General features: G+C 39.6%; 1 protein-coding gene across 2 annotated transcripts; it reads right to left on the bottom strand.

The window, feature by feature from the left end:
- Nucleotides 1–734: 734 nt before the first annotated feature.
- On the bottom strand, nt 735–26,608 carry crlf1a (cytokine receptor-like factor 1a). Of its 2 annotated transcripts, none has more exons than XM_084742928.1 (9): nt 26,138–26,608; nt 18,305–18,583; nt 16,135–16,264; nt 13,909–14,078; nt 5,431–5,588; nt 4,269–4,343; nt 3,374–3,467; nt 1,744–1,932; nt 735–1,620 (listed from the first exon to the last, which is right to left on the bottom strand). In XM_084742928.1, the coding sequence occupies exons 1-9, from the start codon at nt 26,208–26,210 to the stop codon at nt 1,604–1,606; spliced, it is 1,185 nt and encodes a 394-aa protein (XP_084599054.1). In that variant the 5' UTR covers nt 26,211–26,608; the 3' UTR covers nt 735–1,603. The 2 variants fall into 2 exon arrangements, with proteins under 2 accessions (XP_084599054.1, XP_084599053.1); XM_084742927.1 differs by having other exon boundaries at nt 1,748–1,932; nt 26,138–26,606.
- Nucleotides 26,609–27,019: the final 411 nt, after the last annotated feature.

Below are 27,019 nucleotides of genomic sequence, written 5' to 3'. Positions count from 1 at the left end.
TGGCTCTATTACAGAGGCTGCATACTGTTGTTTATGGTTTCTTATTACATGGCTTTGTTAAATACTCGATTCTGATTGGTCAATAATAGTTTTCTAAGGTCTGTTATTTCTGAATAGCAGACCACTACTATGTAACTAAGGCTGTTGCTGTGGACACAGTTTTTATATTTTATATTTTATCAATAGAATAATTTTTAAATCAGTATTTTTTTGTCAAATTATTGGTCTTTTGGTAAATAACTGTGTAAAAAGTGGGTCATTATTGTGAAATAAACAGCCTGTTTGGGTTTATTGCTCACTGTATATTATCCCTTGTTTAGAATACCCCGACTCATTGCTTTCATTTAATAGTGAAAATAAAGCTTGACAAAATGTATTTTGTCTTCTCTTACTTCAAATAAGATTCCATCTCTAAAGCCAACATATAACTTGTAATTATCTGCATTTTAATCATTTCTGATGCATCATAAATTCTATTAAATACATGACAATGCATTAAACTTTACTAACCACCAAGAATTTATAACATGTTCTTTTTGTCCATATAAATTACTGGGTGGAAATATTTAAGTCCAGACAATCTGACCAAAATCCGTGCAGGAAATGTGTTGTGCAGCAGGTGATATGCCATGGAGCAACAGGAGAAAATTAATATAAAAGATAAAAAGAGGATCAGAGGTGTGTTCATCATTGTGTCTGCTTTGTGTTCACACAACTCATTTCCAAACCTGGTGTTTCTGACAACATTTTTATGGAACAACATTGGAGATTGATAATAAACAACTTCAGTCACTGATATTTCTTTTACTAACTAAACATAACTTAAGAAATAAAACATAACTTTATACAGTTTTAAATATGCTGGTACAATTCAGTACAAAAATAAAGGCAGTGAAACGTCTCCATACACAAACACCATCAGTCACATACTGTCGTTCAGAAACACACGAACGCTGGCTGAACCAGTTTGGCACATTATCCACTTATATAACAAAGCATGAATTAGAAATACTGAGTGATAATTTGTTACTTTTTCTTTTTACAGTGAAAGATTTGATTTGTGTCCATGGACGCTGAACCACCACTAGATGGTGCTTTGGATCCACAGGAGAAACCCAAGAAAGGTCACAGAATACTTTTTGGATGCTCGGGCAACGCTTTAGTTTGTTTGAATCTTGTTTTGATCACCTTTGTGCACATTTTGAGCAGGTACATGTCGAACGTCTCTACTGATGCCCGAGTTATTCATGCTACAACGTCCTTTGAGAAAGCAGTATAGTCCACACGGTCTCTTTCTAATGATGATACCAGGATGTCTGTGGCGACCTTCTCAGTCCCTCCCAGTTGCACCAGTTGCAAAAAAAACAGTGCCCATGTCGACTGGAAAAGATGAAGAAAAGAAGAAAATCCCTCGGTTTCGTCTCATTGGATGTCCTCTCATGGCCACAGGTGGTGTTTGCACAAGATGTCCAGAGCAAAATATCTTAAAAGTCCCATATAAGGATACAATCTCTCTTTCTCTCTCACACACACATAGACAAAAACACACTCACTCAGTTCTTTTCTTGACTTTTCTGCCTGAAAAGGCAGCCTGTGCTAGGATTTATCCCCTTGGAGAACCTAAATTAAAAGACAAAATCTGTTACAAATCAGCTTATATGAAACAGACTTTTCTATTTTGAGTGTGTATCTGCATGCATGTTTGTGATTAGATTTGTGTGTCCCTGCATTAGTGATGCTTACCTACCTGGTTGCGAGCTTTGTGGGATTTCTGCATCAGCACCCTCCACTGGTCATAAAGCTTCATGGACATGCTGCTGCAGCCGTAGGCGTGTTTCCGCACCCAGCCGAAGAACTGCTTCAGCTCCCTGCGCAGGGTGGAGTTGGAGTCCCCACTCGACTTGGAGTCACAGGAGCCCGACATCAACCGCTCTGCATGATGGGAAGAGGAGGAGGGAGAGAAAGAGACTGGAGTTAGAGTGGCTTTGGTGTTTCGTAATGAAACATCTTGCAGAACAGCAGTGGCGGAAGAAATGCTCAGATCCTTTATTGTGATTTTGCAGTTCGGTCCTGTCCATCCTACGAAAGGGATCTTTCTTTGGCTTGAGATTTCTTCTACTTTTTTCCCTGGTTAAGAGGTTTTTGGGGGGAGTATTTCCTTGTCAGAGGGTGTTGCACCCTGTACAGATTATAGAGCCCCTCGAGGGCATATTGTGATTTGTGGAATTGGGATATTTAGATAACATTTTACTTGACTTGATTTGGAGTAAATTAAACAAATAAACAGTACTTGTTCTGCAGTAAAATATCCCCTGTGACTGATATATTATGATATATACGATATTATTATGTTAACAATGATGCATCAAAGTGTAAGTGGCATTTTACTGCTTTAGCTGTCAAGGTGGAACTAGTTTTAGGTTCCCAACCCTGGAGGTCGGGCCCCACTGAAGGGGCACAACATAAATTTGAGGGTTTGCGAGATGATTAATAGGGTACGACAGGAGAAATAAAGTTCTGTTATACATTTTTTGCAAAATATTGCATAATATGGCCTCTTTGGTCCTTTAAAAAAAAAAATTAAATGAAACCATCTGAGAAGCTTACAGGGGAAATCTCTCTCCTTACAACTTATTGACAACTGAAACATGACAAAGGGCCCAAAGACATTGCTTCTTTGTAAGGCTGACGGTTCAAAACTGTTGAGAAATGCGAGTTTAATCTTATATAATGTAAGACTGACTGAATCTTTAGACATGTATTGACAAAAAATTACAATATTTAATATTTTTAATTTGTAATTTATAGTAATGATATTAACCCCAACATCTGCAGCTCACCTCAGCTTTACAAAGCTTTATATTGAGTTTAAGCTCATTGTCAGCAACTTTCCTGCTGTGGTTTACTCTTGGTAAAACCCCACTGTACAGTACCTGCTCAGCATCAGATCAGATTTTATCAGGTCTTCGAAAAGCCCTTTGTGTGGCGACTAAAACATTACAGTCTGGTTTGATTTGTAATGTTTTGCTTGGCAATGATTAGATTTGGTTTGGCTGTGTTTTCTGATTTGATTTAACTTGATTTGATTTGATTTATACAATGCATTTGTCCTAACTCAAATTGCCAATATAATAGAAAATAAGCTGGAAGAGGAGCAAAAACAGGGTAAAAGTACACCATTGCCTTCTTCTGTGAGGCTGCCAGTTTCCAGCAGTGCCAGAGAACAGTGGGGCGTGCGGTACACCATGATACAAAACAAACTTTAGTGGCACAAATTGCCTCTTAAAATGGACCAAAATGCTCTCAACAACCAAGATCAAGAGGAAAAAAATGGTTTCTGAGTAGGTTTAATCCTGTGAGTGTGTGTGCTCACCACTGTGGGGTGTGGATGCGGCCGTAGGATGGCTCCACTCACTCCAGATCCCAGCTTTCCGAGAGCCGTAGATGCCCACAGGGTTACAGCGAACCTGAAGAAAATACAATATTATTAACATTATGGAATATTAAAGCGATAGATAAGATTTTCTGAAGTGGGGTTGTATGAGCTACTTATCCATATTCAGTGTACTACATATAAGGTAATGCCACGACCACCAATGCCATTTTTACACCAAAATAGTGCGTACATGCAGGATTTTAAACCCACTAAAAACAGGCGATTGATTCCTTTACCGGTAAATGAGTTGCCCTTCTGTTTATTTTTTCTTCTGTTAGTTTTTTTTTTTTTATGTGTCGCTGGAAAGCTGAGATTCAACTCATGCCTGTGCAGGAGAACGGGGAGGAAGATGTTTTTAAAAGTCTCTGCGTGTTCAGTACTTTTGTAACTTCTAACTGAATCTCTGTGGTTTGAAGTTTAATTTCTTCCCAGTGTTGCTGTTTGTACTTTCAGGTATCTGCTTTTTATTGTTTCATGTTCGCTTTTAGCTGCACAAGAGTCGTGTTAAGTTGCTGCTGAATAAAAACCCAACAAAACATCAAAGAGCTTTTAATGTGAAGAATTTATGATGCAGCTTAACTTCACTCAAGAGTCGGGACAAGCAGAACTGCACGTGATGCTGTCATGTGGTTTGGGAAAAAGATCAGTTGTAATTTAAACAAACTGAAAGGGAAAATCCTGAGTTCAAGAGGTTAAGTTTGACTTATGTCTGACTTCAGGCAAGTCATGTGACTCAAGTCCTCCACCTCTGGTTAAAACACTGACTATTTCAAGTACCCCATACAATCACCTTTCAGTACACTTACTCTTCAACAACCACACGATATCATACCTGAACAAAATACACTGTTCCAGGTCTCAGTCCAGCCAGTCTACAAGAAGTCTGATTCCCAACGTCGTCCATCACCTGCATGAGAAAAACAAAAGCAAAAAAACAGAAGAGTTGAGCGCTGGAGGTCCGACCGCAGTATTAAATATCAATGGGCAAAGACTAAAACACAGGGCAGAGTCAAGATGTAGAAAACACAACCGCAAACCATGCACAGACCTAAACATGCATGCACACCACATTGTTTTGTGGCTCCTGATCAGCATGTTTATGAAAATATTTTCATGTAATCGTGCCTGCTGGGTAAAATCTGCTGCCTATTACTTATTACAGGGCTGCATATGCTGAGAAACGCACACAGGAGTGTGAGCAGGTACAAATATTCAGACAGACAAATAGATAGAAGGGAAGAAACGCCCACACACTGCAGTTAATAATGTTGTCTAATAGTCCCCACTTTCTCTCTGGCATCCAGTCTGTAAACACTTGTTAAGAGCGACTACAACAGAAAACAGAACATGGAAATTACAGGCATCAGAGGGCTAATGATGTGACGTGGGGCAGCCAAATCGCTGAGCGTCTTTACAGCCATATTGAAGAGATTAACAGCTGAGATGTATCCCTCCATTCCTCTGCATGACCTCATGATTAGGGCCGGTTCAGAGGGAAATGGTGTTTTTGTTTTCACCACCAAACCCTTAAAGCCACTCGGATTTAAGTCTCCTCTCTCCTCCTTTCGAAGCAGTCTCCTCTCTCCACTCCCCCTTCTTTTCTTTTTCCACTTTGCGAGCAAAGACTTGCTTATATTACATCTGTGTAATTCCCCCTTAATTACTGGAGAATCTTCACCCATACCCAGAGGACTCAAATGAATTCTGGGAAGCACCATCTGCACGGCTGAAGGTTTTACACTGTATTTTTCATTCATTAAAAGTTTGAACCGAGGTATACACAGTGGCGCTGGCCTGTGTTTTTTCTCCTGATCAAAACCTGACTTCTCCTCCTGGCAGACGAGGCCTCAATCAGACTAGATTACAGGTGATTACAGCATTAGGATGAGAAACAGCTGGGAAGGCGCTGCGCTGATATATCTGTTCGTGTGGAAGAGACAAAGGGAGCAGATTTATGTCCTTATTATAACTGTGTGTCCCTCCTTGTCCTTTACCTTCCAGTCTTGGCTGTCCTCCAGTCTGTAGCGGATCTGGTATTTGGCCTGAAACAGGAAGTCTTTGAGAGCGGGCGGGGCCTCCCAGCGAACACTCAGCTGATCCTCCAACTGGCCGACACGACTGACTGTCACACCTGACGGAGGGTCCGTGGTCACTGGAGGAGGAAAAAATGGAGGAGGTTATTAAGTAAGACAATTTTATTAAGAGAATCAGCTGTTTCAAATATGAATATTTAGTTTTCCCAGTATTCTGTGACAGTAAATCTAATATCTTTGGGTTGACTGTTCTACATCAACCCAATGTCTTCGAAATTGCATTTTTTCATATTTTCTAATATTTTTGAGACAAAAAAAAATTAGCAATTAATCACCACAATAATTGTTAGTTGCAGCCCTCATCCCATCACATCCACCTCTAATAAGTGCAGCCAAATGTGTCTGTAATGAAGCCCAACATCCCAAAAATCACTTCTGCAGCATGAGGACATTAAGCACTGTGACATCAGTGACATTAGAGCTGCGGTAAGGATCATTTGGTTTATCGAATTATCCACTGATTATTTTCATGATTAAGTTTCTAAACTAATAATGAAAATAGTGTAAAATGCCAGTTATAATTTCAGTGACGTCATTGTTTGAGAGAAAGTGAAGTCAAGGGAGTGACTTCACTGGTTGCAAAAAGAAGTCTGGTTGCATGGACGTCTATGAGAAAATGACCTACTTCTTACTTGATTTATGTAAACTGTAAACACTTTCTTAATGCGTTTATGGTCCCGATCACAAGTTTCAAGTCTTCTTCTATACAGCATGACGTTCATTTTGTTTATTATGCTCCCATTTGGAGTTAAATAAACAATGCTTTAGGGCATGGCTTCCTTGTTGTTCACAAGTCAGGATAGACATGTAGCAATGTCTATCATTCCCAGTTGCCATAATGCAGAACTCAAGGCTTCAAAACAATTTTCCACATATCAGGTGTGCCTTCACGATGACTTCACTACTTATTATACAGTCTGTGTCTAAAACTGAAAGACATTCAGATCAGATAGAAAAGAAAACATCAAATCCTCACATTTGAGAAGCTGAACCCAGCAAATGTTTGGCATTTTTGCTTAAAAAATGTCTAAATCCTGGTTTGTTTTTTGTGGATTGAATAATTGATTAAGACATGCTTTGTGTTTGTGTTCTGGCTGTGCTGTATTCCCAGATTGCGCCTCTCATTTGGGACTTCTACAGTGATTATTACATTCAGCTACTACCTGCATCACAAGCTGCTTGTGACGTGCAAGAAAAACATGACCGTTTAATTCATTCATTCATTATTAATTATCCGCTTCTCCTTGAATGGTCGCAGGCGATGGAGCGTTTCCCAGCAGACACGGGGCGAGAGGTGGGGTACACCTTGGACGCGTCGTTAGTTCATCACAGAGACAGACAACCATTCATGCTCACATTCACACCTACGGGCAATTTGCATGTCTTTGCACTGTGGGAGGAGGCCGGAGCAAACTGCACACAGAAAGGCCCCGTCCCAGCCACAAAGTCCCCAGACCCTCAGCCGGCTGGGGGGTCTCCAACTCAGAACCTTCTTGCAGCGAGGCAACGCTAACCACCGATGGCTTAAATGTGTAAGGAAATATGTAGCAGGTAGTGTCCAGATATTATTAGAGCTTTTCATTTAAAAACAGCTGCCTGCTGCTGCTGGAAATGAGGTTGTTGTTGCAGGCCAGCAAACCAAGACAATGAGCTGAAAGACACCAAAATGTTCCATGGAGCTGAGGGGAAATGCAGAGTTAAGTGATAATTTTCTGTTGGTCACTTTGACTAAGTCTGCTTACATTGCATATAGTCATTTGATCCCTTATTAATACAAAAATATTGACTATAGCAGCTTTAAATGTTTCAGAAATGCAGTGTATGTGTTGCAACACAACCAGGTGGTTTTCTGTTTATTTTTGAGAAAAAAGTGGTTTGTCTGTGTGACAATAATGTCATAATCAGGGCAAAATCCCAAACGTACGAACAATGATTTCATAAGAGGCACAAACCGGAGGATTTTTGAATTTATTGCCTCTTTTAACAAGTATATTTCTATGCTAAGAACTTAATGATAAACTTCTGGTGGACAGATGGCCCAGATTATCATTTTTAGCCAAAAATTCATAGCTTGGGGGCTTCTTTCTACATTTTGGAGTTATGTTTGCAGGGTCAAGAAATCCATTCAATTCCAATTCAAAGCTGTAGGAGTGATGTCTTTATGTGCAACAGCACATTGAAGGATTGTTCAGCGTTGGCGGAGGTTTGTGGTCTCTCAGTGCCTTCTAGTTTCTGAAGAGTTGAGGCCTTTTCATCTGCCAACGATTATCTTTTCGACAAACAAACATATGGTGACAGACCATTATTTTAACTTTCCTTGCGTTTTGTTTTGGGCTTTTGAGATCGTTTCAATATCAACTACAGTTCCTTTTTATAATGTCATCCCCTACCAATAAACAAACAAGACGACCCAGGGGAAGGAAGAAGATGGGAAAGATTCGGCGGAGGGAAGAAGTGGGAGTTGACACGAGAGTTTTGGAGGATTTGTTTCTGGTTGCCAGAGAGTCTCTCTGAACTAAAATATATTAGTTCAGACGTGTCAGTTCGTACTCATGGGTGATTTTAAAACCAACTGGGGCCACGCACAGTCGTCCGTTTAAGAAAAATATTTATTTTTAACACAAAAGAGGAGAGAAAAACTGGGAAAAATAAAGTTTTAAAGCTTTGGGAAAATATCCCAGTACAGTGGACACACTAACTGTCTAAACCATAACAAGTAGGAGATACGCAATTGGCTAGAAAAACACACACAATTAACTGGAATAATGGATGCACTTGAACATTTTGTTTTCCTCCGTTCCATGTTTATATGGGGCTTTAAAGTTAAGTGTTTTTTTAAAATTCTAATTATCTTGGCTTAAGTATTGAACAAATAATTTCAAAGTAAGATAAAAGCTGATCCCCATATTTTGCAACAAAGATAAGTTATGAGTTGCTTTTTTTAATTATCTCAGTATGACAGAGTTGTTTTCTCAAAATAACAGGAGTAATCTTTTTTTTTAACCCCCCTAGTTTTCCACTTACGGTTTTATTTACTCACTTAAATCTCTCTAAACAGTCGTCTTACTGTCCATATGTCAGATGAGATGAGACAGGAGTTGATAAAAATGCAGATATGTTATCAGATATTCCTGCAATTGCAGCAGTTAAGCTTTACAACAAGAACAGAACATGTCCTGAACTTTATTTGCCCTGTGTTTCACCTGTCAGGCTATAGAGACGCTCTTGCCCTCCCTTCTGATTAATTGATGTTTTGCTGTAGCCTGACAGCAGGACTGCTGGCAAGACTACGGTCTGGGATGATCGATTTTTTTGAGTAAAAAATAAATAAATAAATGATAATAATAATAATAATAATAATAATAATAATAATAATATATACATATACATATATACATATATATATAAGTCAACAAGATGCTTTAATGCTACTCTGTCATGTGCAATATTACTTTTTCTATTTTAGTTTACTTATTTTATTTAATTTTCTTACTTTTGTAACATTCCCTTCAGCAACGGTGTTAGTATTTAATCATTATACACTTTATATTTATTGCTCTGTTGTTTTTATTCTTACACGCTTGTATTTTTTTAGCAATCTCTGACACACAGGCACAGGCACTCTTTATAACAAAGAGCCATATACATTATTTAACATTAACTATGAGGTATGCATTTCTCTTTTTTTTAAAAAAAAATGTCTACCATTAATTTGGACAGTCTGTTGGCATGTTTCATAATAATATACGTTTGATATAAATGGCCGTCACATCATTCCATTTTCCATTGTTATTTTGAGCTAAGCAAGATACTCTATCACGTCATTCTTGTTTTTTCAAGACAATCGCTCCTTCATCACAAGAAAACCCAAGATATCCTGAGATAACAAGAAAATGAACTCGTTTAAAATGATGGCAACCCCAGCTGCTCTTGACTTTCAAAGACGAAGAAGAAAACTGTTTAAAGTGAAAACAGAAAACTCGACTTCAACTCCCACCCTCTGGCGTTTCCAAGTGGTATTATTGTTTGTGCCGCTGTCAATACAACACCGGCACACAACATCTGATTGCTTATTTCCTCAAAAGCTCCATGGTGAAGTGATGAACACCACTTCAGAAGTAAGAGAGAAGAAAGAAGTATGTCTACTGAGGAAGTAAAATTAAAGCTAATGTACTAATGTACACTGTATAATATTAAGAGATGTTCCTGTACCATTTTTTTCTTCCCAATAATGATTCTGCAAGCTGAACTTTGTGTATTGGCTGATACTGAGTACCAAAAACATATGTGACATGATTGCCTAGCTCAGTTTCAGCTCTAAAGCATGAATAAATAAATAAATACAAATAAATACAGAGAATCAGTGCCATAGAACATAACTTTGCTATCCTGGGGGAAAAAATGGCATACTGGACACTGCAGGGAAGTAGCAGAGACCTGTTTTTGAGGTTAATAAATTACGTGGATTGGTGCATAGACTTGTGGACTTGCCGATACCCAACGCCACCGTTTTAGGAAGAATCAGAGACATTTTCTGATATTGGTATCAGAACAACCCTAATAGTAAAAACATAGTTTGAGTAATGTTAGCTTATTTATTCACATTAATATATGACATATTTCCAATTTAAATGGTACTTGTAACAAAGAGTAAAGTTATTTATCCTCTGATAAGAGCAAATGTGTTGTCCCTACCCATTACACGCATTCGATAATAAAAGTCAATGAGACTTGACAAATGAATCATGGTTAACATATGTCGTGTCATTCCTCAGCACATCCTCATCTCAGAGTCAGACGCGAATACAAGTTGCCTCTAGTCTCTCGGTTCAGAGGGTTCCCCCGTGACTGAGGAATGCAGAGAAAACTGTAGGTGTTTCCGCCTCGCCTTCAGAACTGATTAGACATGACCGTAGACGCGAGTGAGTCACAGCAGCTCGGTGCAGGCGTGGTTGCCGTGTTTTATGACCTGCTACTGTTTTGGAAACTTTGAAAGAAAAGAATGGCCGGGCAACCTGAGCGAAACAAAACTCACGCACAAGTCCAGAAACCGCCTACGCTCTGCCTGCGTCTCTGTTTCTATATTGTTAGCAGGTCCTGCCCTGCCCTCGGGGTGTGTAAACAGGTGTGTGTGTGCATACATTAGGGAACGGAAAGGGATTACAGTTTGATGGACGCTTGTTTCCTCGCCAGTGATGAAACTCTATATGGTTTTCTCTGCGTACAGTTCCCAAACAGCGTTAGGAGCGTGTTAGGAGTGAGCCAGGTGAAGAGCTCCGAGCTAATCAGGTTGTATTATTTCAGGTCCAAGTCTTAAAGCCTCAAAGCCCAAACTCCTCGAGCCTCGGGGGTCTGTAGCCGGCTCGGAGACGGGATTAGGTTCGAGGATCAGTGTGGAACATTCCAACACGACATAAAAGGGGGTTAGTGAGTGTTTTCTCTGTGTGTGTGTGTGCGTGTGTGTGTCCAGTGAGCATGAGTAAAGAGAAAATGAGCTCATCAAAAGAGAGGGCGTTTCCATTCGTCACACACCTACGCTTGTCCAGGTGCTTGCATGCGCTTGTGTGGAGGTGTGAGTGTGAGTTTTTCGGGGGATAATGAGAAAAGAGAAGAATTTGGTCTTGTTGCATGCTCCGTTTGCTTAAATCGTGCTAAGCCACGCAAGGAACCACATAACAAAGCTTTAAAAGGGAACAGCGCTCAATTCCTATCAGCATGAAGCTGGATGACTTCTCGTGGGCAACTTTCTTCAAAAGCCAGAGGCCACAGAAGTCAAGCCAATGTCCTGTCTGTAGGAATGAAAGAGATGGATTTAGAAAGTTAATTGATGCTCTTCTTTGACATTTATAGGATGCCCGTTTGAGGCTCAAGCTGAAATCGTTTAAGGTTGCCAACCTATGGGTCACACGATAAATCTGAAGGGTCATGAGATTATAAATAATGGTAGGAATGAACCGTCTAACTTGTGGTTTCCCCATCATTTCCCCTTTAAGGGTATTAAATCATTTTCCAAATGGTTTGAAAGTATCGCATACATTCTGCATAATCTTGTTCCAGCTCTTCATAGTATCTACAATCCCGATTCGAAAATAAGTCAGGATGGTATCTTAAATGTTAGCAAAAACAGTATGCAATTATATGCAGGATATTTAACATTCAAACTGATAAATGTTATTGTTTTTTGTAAATACACACTCATTCTGAATTTGATACCTGCAACACGTTAAAAAAGCAGTTGAGAGAGGCAGAAAAAAAGATGGGAATTTGTGCAAAAAACACCTGCCTGAACATTTAAAAGGTAAACAGATCAGTCACAGGTGAGAGGTATGTATCAACAAAAGGTCGCACTCAGAGATAATATCATTTCACAAGCTTTTACTTAGTCATCTGGAAGGAAAAACGCTTAGTCCTGCCAGACGTGTGAAAGCTTGTGAAATGCACAGGATGGTCAGGGCACAAAGACGGTATTGAAGGGACATCCTCAAAAAGCTCAGTCATTCACAAGCATGCATGAGGTGAGGTTCACGTTGCTCAACACAAAACTGTAAGAAATTAAGGGATTTCATCATCCATTCATAATATCATTAAATGATTCAGAGGACCCAGAGAAATCTCTGCACGTAAGGAGCACGACTGGAAATCAGGCCCCAGAGAAAAGTGTGCCGTGGCCTGACGAGTCCACATTTTTTGGAAATCATGGACGGCGTGACCCCTGGGCTAAAAGGGTAGAAGGACAGAGAAAAGGACCCTCCAGACTGTAACCAGTGCCAACTTCAAAAGCCAGCATCTGTGTAAATGTTCAGGCTAACTGTCTGTGAAGATGCTGCCCTCCAGACAACGTCTTTTTCCAGAGACGTCCCTGCTTATTTCAGCAAGACAATGCCAAGACACATTCTGCACGTGTTGCAACAGTTTGGCTTCGTAGTTAATGAGTTCAGGTACTAGACTGGCCTTTCAGCAGTCCAGACCTGCCTCATCATATCAAGCACAAATGAGGAATAATGAGTCGTTCAAAACTTAAACGGTCTTCAGTTCTCACACGCTTACTGAGTGTTAAAACGTGTTATAGGCATCAAATTCAGAATTAGTGTTGATCAGTTGATCAGTTTGAACATCAAATATCTTGTCTTTGTACTGTATTCAACTGAATATAGGTTGAATATAAGTATTTGCAAATCATTTTTAATTTAAGTTTTACACAACGCGCTGACTTTCTTGGAATTTGGGTTGTATACGATGTTCGTACTGAGAGGAAGATTCAAAACCATGTGTTAATATTTTAGGTTTATTGTGCATCATTTTATACACTCACATACACAGATAGAATTTAAAACAAAGTTCCAACTAAATAAAGCAAATCTGCTGCACAAAATGACATTTCTTTTATAAAAAAGACTGAAAACAGTTGACCACCCGTGGCTCTGTGAAAACTTGAAGTCATTGCAGTCGGCCAAGAAAACATCAGGCACATAACCCCCCCTACAACCACAAACTGTTATTGTTAAACCAAAGTTTTTTATATGGATTAAACAAGCCCTTTAGAGGTGCTGGAAGGCATATTTTTATGTTTTGGTTGGTTGTTGGTTGTCTGGTTGTTAACCCCTGATTACAGTCTTAATGCTAAGCTAAGATAATCACCATCGGTGCACGCTGCACCGCAACAACTCACCACTGTGTTCTCCAAGTGAGGAGAGAGAATATTCAAATTTTGCTAAATAAGTTTTTAAGCACTAGATTTTTTCTTTTTAATTAAAATAGATGGATTTCATACAGATGTTATTTAGTAAGTATATAGTCTATCACATTTTTTATTATTCTTCTTTAATTGGAAAAATCATGTGAATTAGTTACTCATGTTGATAAGTGCTCCCTTCTTCTTTTTCTTTTCATTAACTCGGTGTGATTTTGAACTGTTGTTTGATTCTGTTTACTGTCCAGTTTCTTTCTTTCCTATGTATATTCTTTTTTCTTTACCTCTCCTGATGTCTTTATTTATTTTGATGTTTTTTTCCACTTTTGATACCAGTGTTTCCTTGTTTAACAGTTTTTCAGAGTGGAGGGCAACGGAGGAATTTCATTGCATTTGTTTCTAACTGTGCATATGACAACATAAACTTGGACTTGATTGTTTAATATTATGTGGAACCCAAGACTAGTAACCACTTTGATTGAAAATCCCACACCGATTGAACTGCCCACAGTTTGTAGACATGCGTAACCTGTGATGAAGGGTCGCAGGCATCTTTGTTTAAGAGACTGGTGTCCACTGTCCCAGATCATCGCCTGAGGGCTCATTGACACCAGGATCTAAGCTTTACAAAAAAAAAAAAACCAGCAGCTCAAGAAAACAGGTCAAAGTTCACTTCTTCTCACACTCACCCACGTCTAGGATGTCGAGGGTGATGACATCAGAGGTAGCCTGGCCTAGCTGGTTGGAGGCCTCCACCCAGATCTCGTAAGGCGTGAAGAGGTGCAGGTCCCGAGTGATGCTGCAGGAGTAAGGCTGCGAGTGAGTGTAGTCCTCACACTCCTTCTCCTTCCCATACCATCTGGGGGGGAAAACAGAATATACTGAAGTTACTCTTGACAGCATCAATATCCTTAAATAATATAGAATTAATTTTATAATGTGTTACTGGTAAAGAGTTTATCCGGTACTTGTGTCTTTATTAAGTTGTTATTTATGTGAATCTAACTGCAGGGAGAAATATTCATGCCTATGGGCACTGCGTGTCAAGTGGTTTCCCTTTTATAAATTGTTGATTTAAGTATTGAAAAATGTGAAAAGAGCTTACAATCCATCTGCAACTCATCTAGACGATGTATCACTCCCAGCTGATTTTTTTCCTAATACTCATGAAATTTTACTTTCATAAAGGGTTTCACCCTCTGGAAACCACTGATGTTTTTTTTTGTTTTTTTTTACACAAAATAAGGTCTGCCAAAGAGATAAGGTATTTTGTCCCGTGTCCAGCTCAGCTTTATCTGGTTTCTGGGGCTTTTTTAGAGCCGTTTCAGAACCATAAAAAAATCTCATGAAATGTTGATTCTGAGTGGGAACATGCACAGTAAAATAAGTAAGTTGGATGTTAAACCCATCTGAACCCAAAGCTGGCTCTGCCTTGGTTTTCGCTCCCTTCATTTACAGGCTTAGTCACTACATGTCTCTAATTTGCTGTAATTTTTCTCTTCACCCAGTTAACCAATCATTAATGTGACCAGATTTGCTGGTTTGTCTGGGACTGTACTGGCTTCAAACTGGGTGTCCTGACAAATATCTGTAAAACACTAAAACGCTCCAGTTTTCAACATTCACAACCCGATTTCCACCACAATTAACATAATAATTATAATATTATACTTGTCCCACTCATTATTATCTAACCAAACATAAAAACAATGTACTGCACGTCTAAATTCAACCCTGACATGAAGCTTTCTCCTTCCTTTGTAAATTCCATGGCAACAAAAATGCTGCATTCATGGTGCCCATGGTGTTGAAAGGTGCACTCGGTAGATGTGCCGATTGTCCCCCATCCTGATGAAAACACCTGTGGTGTGTGCATAAGTGCATAAATATGTGTGTGCGTGTATGTGCATGTGCATGTGTGTGGGCATGCAGTAAGCTATCCTTACGGGGCCCCGGTTAGGGGTTTGAAAAATAAGGTCACCCTACCAATAATAGCTTAGCATGACAGGCTTGTCAGACTTTTTCTCCACATAATGAGTGACACTCCTATCTAAAACCAGAACACAAGCTAAAATAATGTAGCGTAGTATAATCAAATACTGTGGTTATGTGCTCTGTCACAATCATTAGCATGCCCAGCCAGCTAGCTTTCTAATTACAGTAGTAACCAAGTGTTACTTCCAATTAAGGAGCACATCATTAGGGGTTTTTACAGACTGTACTTCTTAGCCCCAGGCTAAGAAAGTTTTCACACTGGCATTCCAATCCTGGCACATTCCAAAGTGGGCTAGCTCCAATTTTTACCTAAGGCTTGCTGGTAATTCACCGGAGCAGGGTTAGCCTCGAGTTTGTTATCCCCTGAAAATCAACTAAACAGGAGGCTAAAAGGTGCCAGTGTGAAACAGGGCTGAAGGCTGTTAAAGACGAGTCATGCGTCAGTCTAGAATGTAAACATGAATTGTTCCAACAGACTTTTAACCCGGGGCGAGCAGCACTGCAGCATGAATCGTATAGCCCTGGGCTTAAGTTAACCCTGGGTTAACAATAGGGTTGCAACCTTTAAATGTGGAAAAATGAGGGACGCCTCGGCAGCGGCCCCACGCCCAGCGAACGAAAAGAAAATTCAACTTCAATCCTTTTTTTTTATCAGTTGCTTCGCCAGTTTTTGTTAATGACTGAAATGTTTGGGAACCACTGGCAGTTGGTCGGTCTTTTAATTGAGAAAATATTTTATTTCTCATGTTGGGTTCTGACTACATGATAGTTTGTCTGTTAAGATGATCACTGTGTCAGACAAGAGACATGACAGACGACACGTTGGTGCCTGACCAAAAACACAAAAGCTTACGTTAGAGAATTGACTGGATTGAATGTAGCTGTAGTGTGTGTGTGTGTGTGTGTGTGTGTGTGTATACCTGAGTTTGTACTTGAGTGTGTACTGTGTGCTGATGTTAGTCTCTCCTTTTCCTCCTGGAGCCCAGCTGCAAGTCAGGTCTTTGGTGTTCCTGGACCAGCAGGTCAGATTGACCGGCTTCTCTGGAGGCACTAGGACAGACAGACGGACGGACAGAGTGAGGGACATGGGTGAAGTGACAGGAGAGTAGAACAGAGAGAAAATACAGAAACAAGGTGGAGAAAGAAGATGGAGGGTCATTGAAGTGTAATTCACCCACTAGTGATGTTCCTCTAAAATTGGTGTGTTTTTTTTTTTTTCTTAATTGGTGTGTGTGTGAGTGTCTGTGTGTGTGTGTGTGCGTGTGTGTGTGTGTGTGTGTGTGTGTGTGTGTGTGTGTGTGTGCGCCGTCTGATTTGGTCAGACTCGGGATCCCTGCCAACATTCCTGGTCTCTCAGAACACAGGGTGCTCTACCCCGGTGTCGCACAGAGATTATGATCCTGACGGCATCTCCTCGTGTGTGTGTGTGTCTGAGAAAATGAAAGCGCGTGTTTCTTCACGGTGAAGTATTTGTGACTCCTAAATAGTTCAAGTTTACCTCCAAGTAAAGTGGTTTAGATAATCTGGCTTGTTTACAACCTGCCTGATCATGTGACTGCCCAGAGGAAAGAAAAAGTTCAAAATAAGATTTTGTCTTTGTCTAGCCTTAGTCTTTGTCTCCTATACATGAATGAGCTCGATTTAAGACCAACGTGAGACTTTTGATCATTTTATTATACTTCTTAAATTCAGCCCTTGAGAAACAACCTTTGTCTCATCTCAGCTAATTGAGCCCAACTGAAGATCTTAAAATGTTCTTTTTTTTTTCTCACTGCACTGCTATTAAATGTGTCTTAAATAATCAGCTCTTGAGATAACAGTGAGATCTCAAAGAAAACTCTGTTGGCTTAAATGAGATTAAGTGATCAAATTAAAGTCTTGCTGCTCGATACATGAGGAGAAATCTCTGAGACACCTTTTGTGTTGCTCCTTTTTTATCCTAACAGGAGATGAGACTTCAGTAAGCTTAAAATAAGAATCTCATTTATTTCTCACAAGACAAAGAAAAGATGATCGTGAGAAACATTTTCACATTTTCCTCAGGGCACTTCTGTTTCTTGCTCCGTCAAACTGTGCTGTACTGATGTTGCTCTTCTCCTTATTAAATTAAACGAAAACTACAATTGCAAAACAAAAGTTGTAATGAACATAATTATCAATGAAGGCTTAGTTTTAGTTTTCAAGGTAGAAAACAGTGGTGCAGGAATTAGTACAAAAAAGTCTCTGCTGGCAAACAGTAACAAGAAGACTACAGGAAGACTTTCAGTTTTAATGCTAAGTTAGAAATCCTTGTATGTGTTCACATACTTTGCCAATTAAACTGAATATTTTTAGCTTGTGGGGGAAAAAAAAGACATTTCAGGACGTCATCTTGGGGTTTGGGAACTGTAATCAACATTTTTCAAGTTTTATGGACCAAACAACTAATTAATTAATCGTGAAGACAATCGATAGATTTAACGATAAAGTCTCCTCATCTATTTCTCAGACAGAAAGCAAATTTCCCAAAAAGTTCAAACTATTTCTTGAAGGTAAGGAATGCCCCTGGAGAAAATAATGTTATGTTAAGTTTATTTTAAGGCACCACATTAACAAAATCACTCAATCAAGTCTGCTGTGGAAATAAAATAAAGTATTTGTGAGCTAAGCAGTGCATTATGTAAATGCTGGTCCTCATAAGTATAGAAGTACAAACATGTGTCTGTCTCATGACCCATGCCCTGTGAGTGATAGTGCGAGTAATGGACCACACAGGTGGTCAAAGCGTCACACAGTGACACACAGACTCACAGAGGCCTCTCACTGGCCTGAAGGCAGGAATACTAAACATAAAATACAGCCACGACTGTGTAGGGACACTTAAAAATCTGCCCACTACTTCCTCTCTGTTTCCCTTCATTCCCTTTTCACTCCTCCTCTCACCTCTTTGTTGTGCAACAGTTGTGAAGTAGAGAGACAAATGCAGACATGTCCACCACCCTGAAGGAATGGTGGCCAAATAAATACGTAAGTAACATGAGAAAATAAGGACTTTTACACGAACGAAACCAAGCTGAAAAATCATATAACTGCTGATAAACTTCTACTTACTGCCAACATAGAGGCAGGAGCCCGCCAGGATGTGTCCCTTGTGGTTGTGACAGACCAGGTTGTCGCCCGACGTTTGCCTGGAGGCGTTGAGTCCGGCCAGCGTCACGCTGAGGTTGGTCGGGCTCAGCACTCTGTACAGGGAGCTGGGCAGCTGTTGACCGTTGAGCGTCCAGAACAGGGAGCTGGCGTGGACGCCGAGGTCGGAGTGGACCCAGCAGCTGGCGGTCAGGTTGGACCCCATGCGAAGGACGGGGTCCTGCGGGTAGATTACTGCTACATCTGGAGGAGGGCGGGAGGAGATGAGCACTGATGAGCTCCTGCCACTTATAACGCTATTCAGCGGGTGAAATCAGCTGTATAATGTCCTCTGTGGAACCTAACTCCGACGATGTCATAGTGATGTCATCAGGGCTATGAGTTTAGGATTGAAACTTCAAATATTGGACATAAAGTCTGCACTACAAATTGAAGAAGTTGAGTTTGAAAAATGAGGGCATTTACAAGGCATAAAGGGTCCAGTAAAAGATGCTTTACAGTTGCATTGTGGGATACGTAGAATCCAGTGTTTTTGGCCCAGATACTAGGGAGTAAAAGTCAAGACATCTTGGCCTCTGCTGCTTCAGTTTGGACCATTCCTCTGTTATATCCGGTTAAAGCCCAGCGTTTTGGCAGTCTCAAACTAAATTGCTGGAAAACCGCTTTCTGGAAGATTTAGCATCAAAATTACTGCATTCGTGGGATAAAATTTTGCCTAATTCAGGAGGCAAACAATAAGAGCAAAGTGAGCAAACATGTCATTTAAAGAATACTGCATTTTTTGTAAGTTTAGTGTATTACTATAAAAACGTGAAAGGCAGCTAACTCTGAAATCTCAGACGATGGAGCAACACTGAATGCATCAACAGGCAGAAAACAGTTTTTCTGCTTTTTTTCTTTTATGCTTCTATAATCATGCTGTACTGCAGTAAAATGTGTGCAAAGTAGGGTTTCAAATTTTGTGCATTTCAATCAATTATTCATGAACAATTACTAAGAAACAAAGCACTTTTTTGCCATGAAAGCATTCAATCTTCAATGTCAAAGTTGTTTCGTTGAGCTAAAGAGAGTCGTGCAATGCTCATTTTCAGAACCTGTTAAATCTTGGTGCAGATCTGAATCACGAGGTGGGTGCACAAATAATTTTTCACTTTTGTTAACATTGCAAGAAAGGGCATTTGGCCATGGCAAAATAAATGCCGTGCATCTTAAAATCCAGTAGCATTTGTGGCAATACGATGACTCCACATCACAATCCACATTCACGGGTGCCAGTAATCCTCTGGGGCAGCAGACGCAGGTAGTTGCGCAAAATTTACTCAGAAAGCGGTCGTCATGGTGCACATGGGGACAGCGGCTTGATCAGTGAACTAAAAAAAATGTTTCACTTTACACTTCACAAGAACAACCAACAACATTGATTGTGAAGTTTCGTGCTTGCAGATGTGAATATCATAGAAGACTGAACTATTGGTCTTGGCGGAGCTCTACACTCCCAGAGTGCCCTTCTAGTTTCTGCTGGTTTTCATCCGCTCTTGCCAGTTTTTGTTTCTCTCACTTGGCCGACAGTAATTGTCTTTCTGCTGTTATTTTTCTACGGTTTTAGGTTTTTAATCCTATAAAACAGTTTGTAAACTGTACAGTTAAGTTTCAAAATAAATAAATGGTTCTGCTATTTATCATTGATTATCATATTTTACAGCTGAATATTAAAGAAACTATCAAACAAATTTCAAAACAAATTGTATGTAGAGACACTCATTTATCTGAGGGAAATTCTCCAAATCTATGATTCAATTTGACTTTCAATTTTAAGGTCATGATTCGATTCGATTATGGACTTAAACGTATTGTTTTTAGCACTGACTGCAGTGCCATTATTAGATTTTAGTCTTGATTTGTAAAAAAACAACAGATCATTGGTTTTATGTGATGACAAGTTCCGTTTACACACTCAAATTCTTCTTCAAAAATATAGAAACGTGTAGCTGCAGACTACTGCTAAACTGCACTGTGTGTTTTTTCTTCAGACACGCTGAATGCACACAAGTCAGCAGGGACGGAGAGAAAAAAAAACATACTGCAGGAATTGCTCATACTGGTTTCGATAGTTTCAATTTAGAATAGAGTTGTTTTCAGGTCTCTCCTGCACAAGACCTGCTGTCAGTAGGTGAATAAAGCACCAGAAGAAGAAGAGAAGAAATGCAGAGAGCGCGCTTCTCCAGATTGGAGAGTTTATAAAAAATAAAGGTTGCCCACTTAAGTTGACAGCTCTATGAGAAAACATGAAAAGTAAGAGGATTTCTAAGGAGAAACATCAGAGCAGTGAGTGAGAGCGTCAACACTTTGTCGGACCACTACAAATCCGTGCCCGGAGCGACGTCTCTTCGGCTGACAGACATTGTGTGGTCCTTTACGGAGAAGCCGCCTTTGAACAAGTTAAATCAACTGTAATTCCACTCCAGTATTCATATCACAACCCCCGACTGCAGCTTTGACACAACACTTCCACACATTTATGCACACACATGATCCCAAACAAACACAAGCACAGAGGCCGGTTGACTTTGTCACCGGATACAGCGGTGGACTAAAAAGGGGGGTCGTGATTAGCCGATGATCTGCTGATCCAGCTGAATAACAATCAGTGTTTATGTATTCCGGGCGCTGAGGACAGGACATTGCCCTGGAGCGGGCGTGAAGCCCCCCGTGTTAACACCCCGTCTTCTACAGTTCAAACACCGCAGTGAGACACAATTACTGCTGTTTATTGTCTCTGCTTGACACGCTCACTGGAGGAAATGACTTGTAAAATGTTATTTGTTTGGAGAGGCTGAGGCTGCTTGAAGGCTAGTGATGGCTCAATACCACTTTTTCATGTCAGATACCAGAAACTTGAGTATCTTCAGATTATCTTCAACCCAATACCATCTTTTTTTTTTAATAATACAACTATATGGATGCACTTTGCTCAAGCTCGTCATCTAAAAACCATCATGCTCAAACTGTTATGCAAATATTTTGCTGTCATGAGAGAAGAAATTCACAGCCAACAGCACGACTCAGTTACATAACACACAAGTTTTTTCACACAGAACTTTCTGCAGCATTTTTGATCGGTCAGCACCATTCAAACAGTCAAAATTACTTAAATAAATTGCATATATTGCACTCGGATGTCTTGTTTTGTTTCCTTGAATTTAAAGGACCAGTGTGTAGGATTTAGTGACATCTAAGGGTGGAAATCTCATGGCACCGCATGACTCTATTGGATTCAGATTTGGAGGGCTATGATATGATGATAAAATGATCCATTATTATTATATTATTTCTATGCATTAGTTATTTTTTCTCACTGTGTGACTACTTTCTACTTATAAAACATAGCACAGTTGTGCACAGTGTGGCTCTTGTTCAGATCCATTTTCCCTTCAGCTTCACAGAAGCCAAAATGGTTCCACACACTGGCTTTTAAGCCGGGGGTGCTGGTCGGATTGCGTCCATCTGCAGCTTCTACTTTAAAATATAAACATGACACACATGTTTACACCTATTATGTTTTACCATTCAACTGGTTCTGCTATAAGGAATGTAAAGCCCAGAATTTAAATTTGTGATTACTGACTTTTTTCTGCATTGATTTATAATCTTTCAAGTGAGAATTGTGATGCATCTAAGATTCGATTTTTTTTCCCCACCCACCTAGTGGCACGTAGTGGCCTCACTCTCCTCTTCCAAGCGTGTAGGAGAAGCTACAGTGGTCATGAAAAACACAAAAGGCCGTATCCAGAGCCAGTGATGATTTGTCCTTTCTGGGATACTCTAGACGCGTGGTGGTGCAACATTGCGGAGTTTACGTTCTCGTAAATCTTAGATACTTGACCTTTAAAATGACGCCACACAGCTGACTTTCTGGTAGGTCTCACTCACGTTCCTGCTGCTCATCTGTGTTGCTCCTGATACACATCTCTGTACAGCATGTCACTCAGAATTTAATCAAGCATTTACACGATAGTTTATGCTAATGGGTCGTATTGGATTAAACCTTTTTACCCGGCAATATCTAATCCAGTGATCTTGCCCAGTAGCGGACCCCACATCCCTACAGGAAGCACAGCTCTGATTGGGAGCAGGAGGTGAGTTTAACCCTGTGTAGGGCTGCACAATAAATCAAAATATTATCGAAACAGCAATATGACTACGTGACTGCTGTTGAGATGCTCTGGACTACAACTCTTGTTCTCCAGATATAAGAAAACATGTCACATCACCATGATTTTAGTAGTTTTTTGCAGTGAAAATGACAATCGTGACGCAAAAAGGATCATTCCGACTAATCCTGAATTGCAACCGCAATATCTGTCAGAATAATCACATTTTGATTGGGTTTTTTTGCCTTATTGCGAAGCCCTAACCCTGCATCAGGATGGATGGAGTTACTGGACAAGTTAAAGGAAAGTAAAGGGATTTTTTTATATATATATAGGAGCTCTCCAATGACATGACAAGTCTGAAAACATTTTTCTTTTTGCTGCCAGTCTTCAAAGCTATGTGACATCCCCTTTTGTTTTCTGAAGATCTATTTACTCTCCACTCATCGCAGTTCAAAGAAAGCCTATAGGCAACTTTCTGTCTGCTGTACAATAGACGTACATGTGGAACATTTTGAGGGGCCGGTGTGGACGAGCCAAGTAGAAGAAGTCACGCAACATTTAGTGACAATGAGCCATGCAACGCCATCTGAGACGAGATCGAGGAGACAACGGCGGATGTTTTCTGGTGCAATTTTTTTTTATATAGATTTACATTCTAGGTATTTCAGTGATGCTCCTATCTGGAGGGAGGAGGGATTATCTTGTCTAACAGGGCAAGCGCAGGCAGGAAGAAAAGGAAATGTAGGATACGAGAAGTTAATTTCAGGTTAAAAAGCTAGTTTTTAAGGATTTTGTGAGTTTTAGAGTGAAACGTTTGGTGTTAAACGCTCATATCCACCATAAATACCTCTTTATACACTAACAGGACATATAAACACAAACTTTATGGGATTATGAGCTGCACTAAAAACTAATTATATGTTGGTAAGAAAATTCCACATTTAAACTGTTTTATTTCAGTGGCATCTGCAAACCACAGCACAGTGAGCGAAGGGGAAGCACCCTCCATCATTACAGTGAATAAAACAGTAATGACCTATTAGGCCCTGTAATAAACAGCAGGGCAGCTCGTGATCAAGGCCCATTGTCTTCTTTAAGCCCCTGAAAGTATACTTTCTTTTATTAGCGCCTTTCAGACTGGATGAATAACAGGAGATCCTCTCCCTCCTGCCAGTGAGCTCACCATAAAAACTAATCCAGCCACTTAACGGGGGAAGCGGACATAACTTTGATTTATTTACGTTACTGTGCATTAAGCTGCCGGTTAACATTCTCCAAAACCCGAGCAAATGATGTCACTGTTTTGTTGCGGTCCGTAAAGCCCCCTTGCTGCCCTCCATGTGTTAAACGAATTATGGCCTGACTTGTTGAAATTCAGCCTCCTGGGAGATAAGTTCTCTCTGCAGGGATACGACCGATAGACTTCAGCAGGAGCACATCAATAACACGAGGTGTCAGGTGGACACAAAGTGGCATTTGTCCTTTTTTTTTTTTTAATGTGTCCAGAAATCCAGTCGATCCAAAGCACGTCAGCTCTGATTATATAAAGCAGCTTACGAGACAGTCTGTTGAGATATTTTGCACTAGAAACATATTTCAAACACAGTTTTCCCCCAGGATAGATCACTGTGAATCTTATGTTCCTATATGGGATTTACATAATCTTATGTTGATTTATTCTTCCTATGGAAACCCTGTATCTCTGGTATTTTGTAATGGAGTTAAATAGGGTTTCTGCAGGTTTCAACAAGTTAAATTAAAGACTTTTAAAGACCTTTTTAAGACCATTACAAATGGAATTTAAGACATTTTCCATGTCCATGCTGGCAAAAAAAGGTTGCTGCATTATTGGTCCAAAGGTGATTACAGTATAATCAATAGCCTACAATTTTTTTTTTCCCAAAAGGACAATTAAAAACAAGACTGAAGTTGAATTAAACTTAATAACAGTAAAGTTAAAATCATAATTAAAATATTAAGACCTGTCAAAATCATATTTAAAACATTTTCAAGACTAATATTAAGATTATTGGATTTTAGACTTTTTAAGGTTCAGTCAGGCCTTGCAGGTTTTATGTAATGTTTGTACTATTACCCTTAGAAAGTAGTAATTTTATCATTATCACATCACTATCATATTTAGGGATGTCATGATACCAAAAATTCAAGATAAAATGAAAAATAATATCAAATAACAAATCTGATGTGTGCAGCATTTTTTGTTCATATAAAATTGCTTTTTCCTTTTAACTTAAACAGCTTCTGCTTTCCTTCTTTAATAAAATAAAAGCAACCATGAAATGTGCAAAACTATTTAATTATGAGGTTGTATGAAAATATTGATAAACTTGAGTATTGAAACTGTATGTTTTGTGATACTGTATTGATTCACTGTAACATAAGACCATGAAACATGAAGACGTGTGTGGCACTTGTTCCTTTTGTGTTGTATTTAAACCCGAGTGCTATAAAAGTTTCACTGTCTTGAGAGCATAAAACATTAAAGTTGTTGTCAGGTTTTATGCATGTGATTTTGTGTTCTTTATACTATGACAGATTTCCTAAAATGTGATTAAAAAATAGTAAAATACAGTATCACAGTACAGGCATATAGCAAATTGTAACCCCTGTACTGTGATACGTATTGTATCACTTGAGTCTTTCCAGTACTCAGCCCTGTTGAATTATGGATGTTCAGTTGCAAAAAAAACCAACAACAAAATGCTTCAGTCAGTTGCGGTCCCTTTTATAAAATAAATAAAATAAGAATAAGAAAATAAAATAATTAACTATGTCATATCACAGTACAGGCATAGATACTGTCACAGTCTGATATGATATTGAGAGTCTTTTTTTTGCATTATTGTGATATCTGATATATTGTTACATCCCTAATAATATTCCTGTCAAAGCTTAGTGTGTCTGTAATGTTTTGCATTAATCAACACACTTTTTTTTTATTCCTACGGACTTGTAGTTTTTCTTTAATATTTGTGCTGTTATCACTTCCTAAAATACAACTTGTACAAATTTTATCCCACATGATATCATTATAATATTCTTAGCAGGGCTTGTAGTGTTTCTGTAATGTTTGCATGGGCTAATACGCTTCTAAAATTGCATTACTTATCCTACATTGATATCTGTATAATATTACAATTATATCCTTATTAGAGATGGTAGTTTATCTATTATGTTTGTATTGACTAATGCCATTCAAAGCAGGTATTTTTAATCTACATAGATATCACTTTAATATTCATATTACATCTTTATCAAGGCTTGTAGTTTATCTGTACTGTCTGTACTGACTAATACTCCACAAACAGTAACTGTATCCCTTATGATGTGGTTATAGCAGTCTTATCAGGGCTTGTAGTGTTTCTGTAATGTTTTGCATTGACTAATACTTCTCTGAAGTGTGTTGCACTGTTATGTAAATCCATGTTTGCAGCTGTATTATCTTTAAAATCCTGCATACCAGAGCAGGACAGTGTCGCACTTGTTTACAGTAAGAGCTTTGGGTGACACATGGATTCAACTGGACCATAAACGCAGCCTATAGCCTGCACACAAACCCAAACCCTGGCTCCCCCAGTCAAGAGCACGACTTTGCGCATCGATGGACATCTGTGCAACTTACGTGTGGACAAGGACAGCACGCCGGGAGTGTGCAGCATGAGGAAAATCCAGCAGAAATCCAAGACGGCTTTCATTTTCCTCCACAGTCGGTTTGATTTCTGTCCTGATCCCTCGTCCCTCGTGTTGTTGTGATGTCGCCTTTCTCTTTTTTTCGATCCTGGAGAGAAATTACGCACGGAGGAAAGAGGAAAAACAGCCCGAAAAACAGCTGAATGCTCCGGATTTTATTAAGAAGACAACTCAGAGGAGTGAAGGAGGGCTAGAAAAAGTGTGACCCGCTGGAAAAAGTCCCCCTCTGAAGAGCCATGAAGACAACTCGTCCTCAGCACACGGCTAAAAGAGTGAGTATACCGCGTCCTGTGTGTGTCTTTTCCCTTCTTAATGCTTCCTGCAGCTTAATCAGACACAAGTTCATACTTTTTAAGCCCCTCCTCTCTCTGTCTTCCCACACAGTCGCCCAGTCATTTCCCCCTCTTTCCGTCCTTTCACTGCTCCTTCTTCTTTTTTTCTACCTCTCCCCCTTCTTCAGTGATGGGTAGGGGAGTCAGGGCCATTCACTTTCACTGAATCACTCTGTCTCTGTTTCTTTCCATGCCTCAGGTCTCTGCTTTACACTTTTTCACCATAGGAGGCTGTTGAGTCACTGAGAGGTTTCTAAATCCTAAACTGTCTTTTTCTTTTTTTTATCTCTTTGTCTGTGGACAGTGTGACACTGACCATCTTGTTCAGACACAAAAAACCTCTTTGTACCCACTTGAGTTATGATGTTTTTCCTCTTTGAACTGTCAGGTTTGACTCAGACATGATAAACTTTGACAGAACTGTATTGTGATGACAGCACTACAGCCCTAATATCCCCTCATTCTTGTTAAGGCTGTCACAG

The sequence above is a fragment of the Lutjanus erythropterus genome, chromosome 18 (genome assembly GCF_056507025.1).
Source record: "Lutjanus erythropterus isolate fLutEry1 chromosome 18, fLutEry1.hap2, whole genome shotgun sequence".
Lineage (NCBI taxonomy): Eukaryota > Metazoa > Chordata > Actinopteri > Lutjaniformes > Lutjanidae > Lutjanus > Lutjanus erythropterus.
The sequence above is the reverse complement of the archived record's forward strand: the minus strand, read 5'-3'. Positions and strand labels throughout refer to the sequence as shown.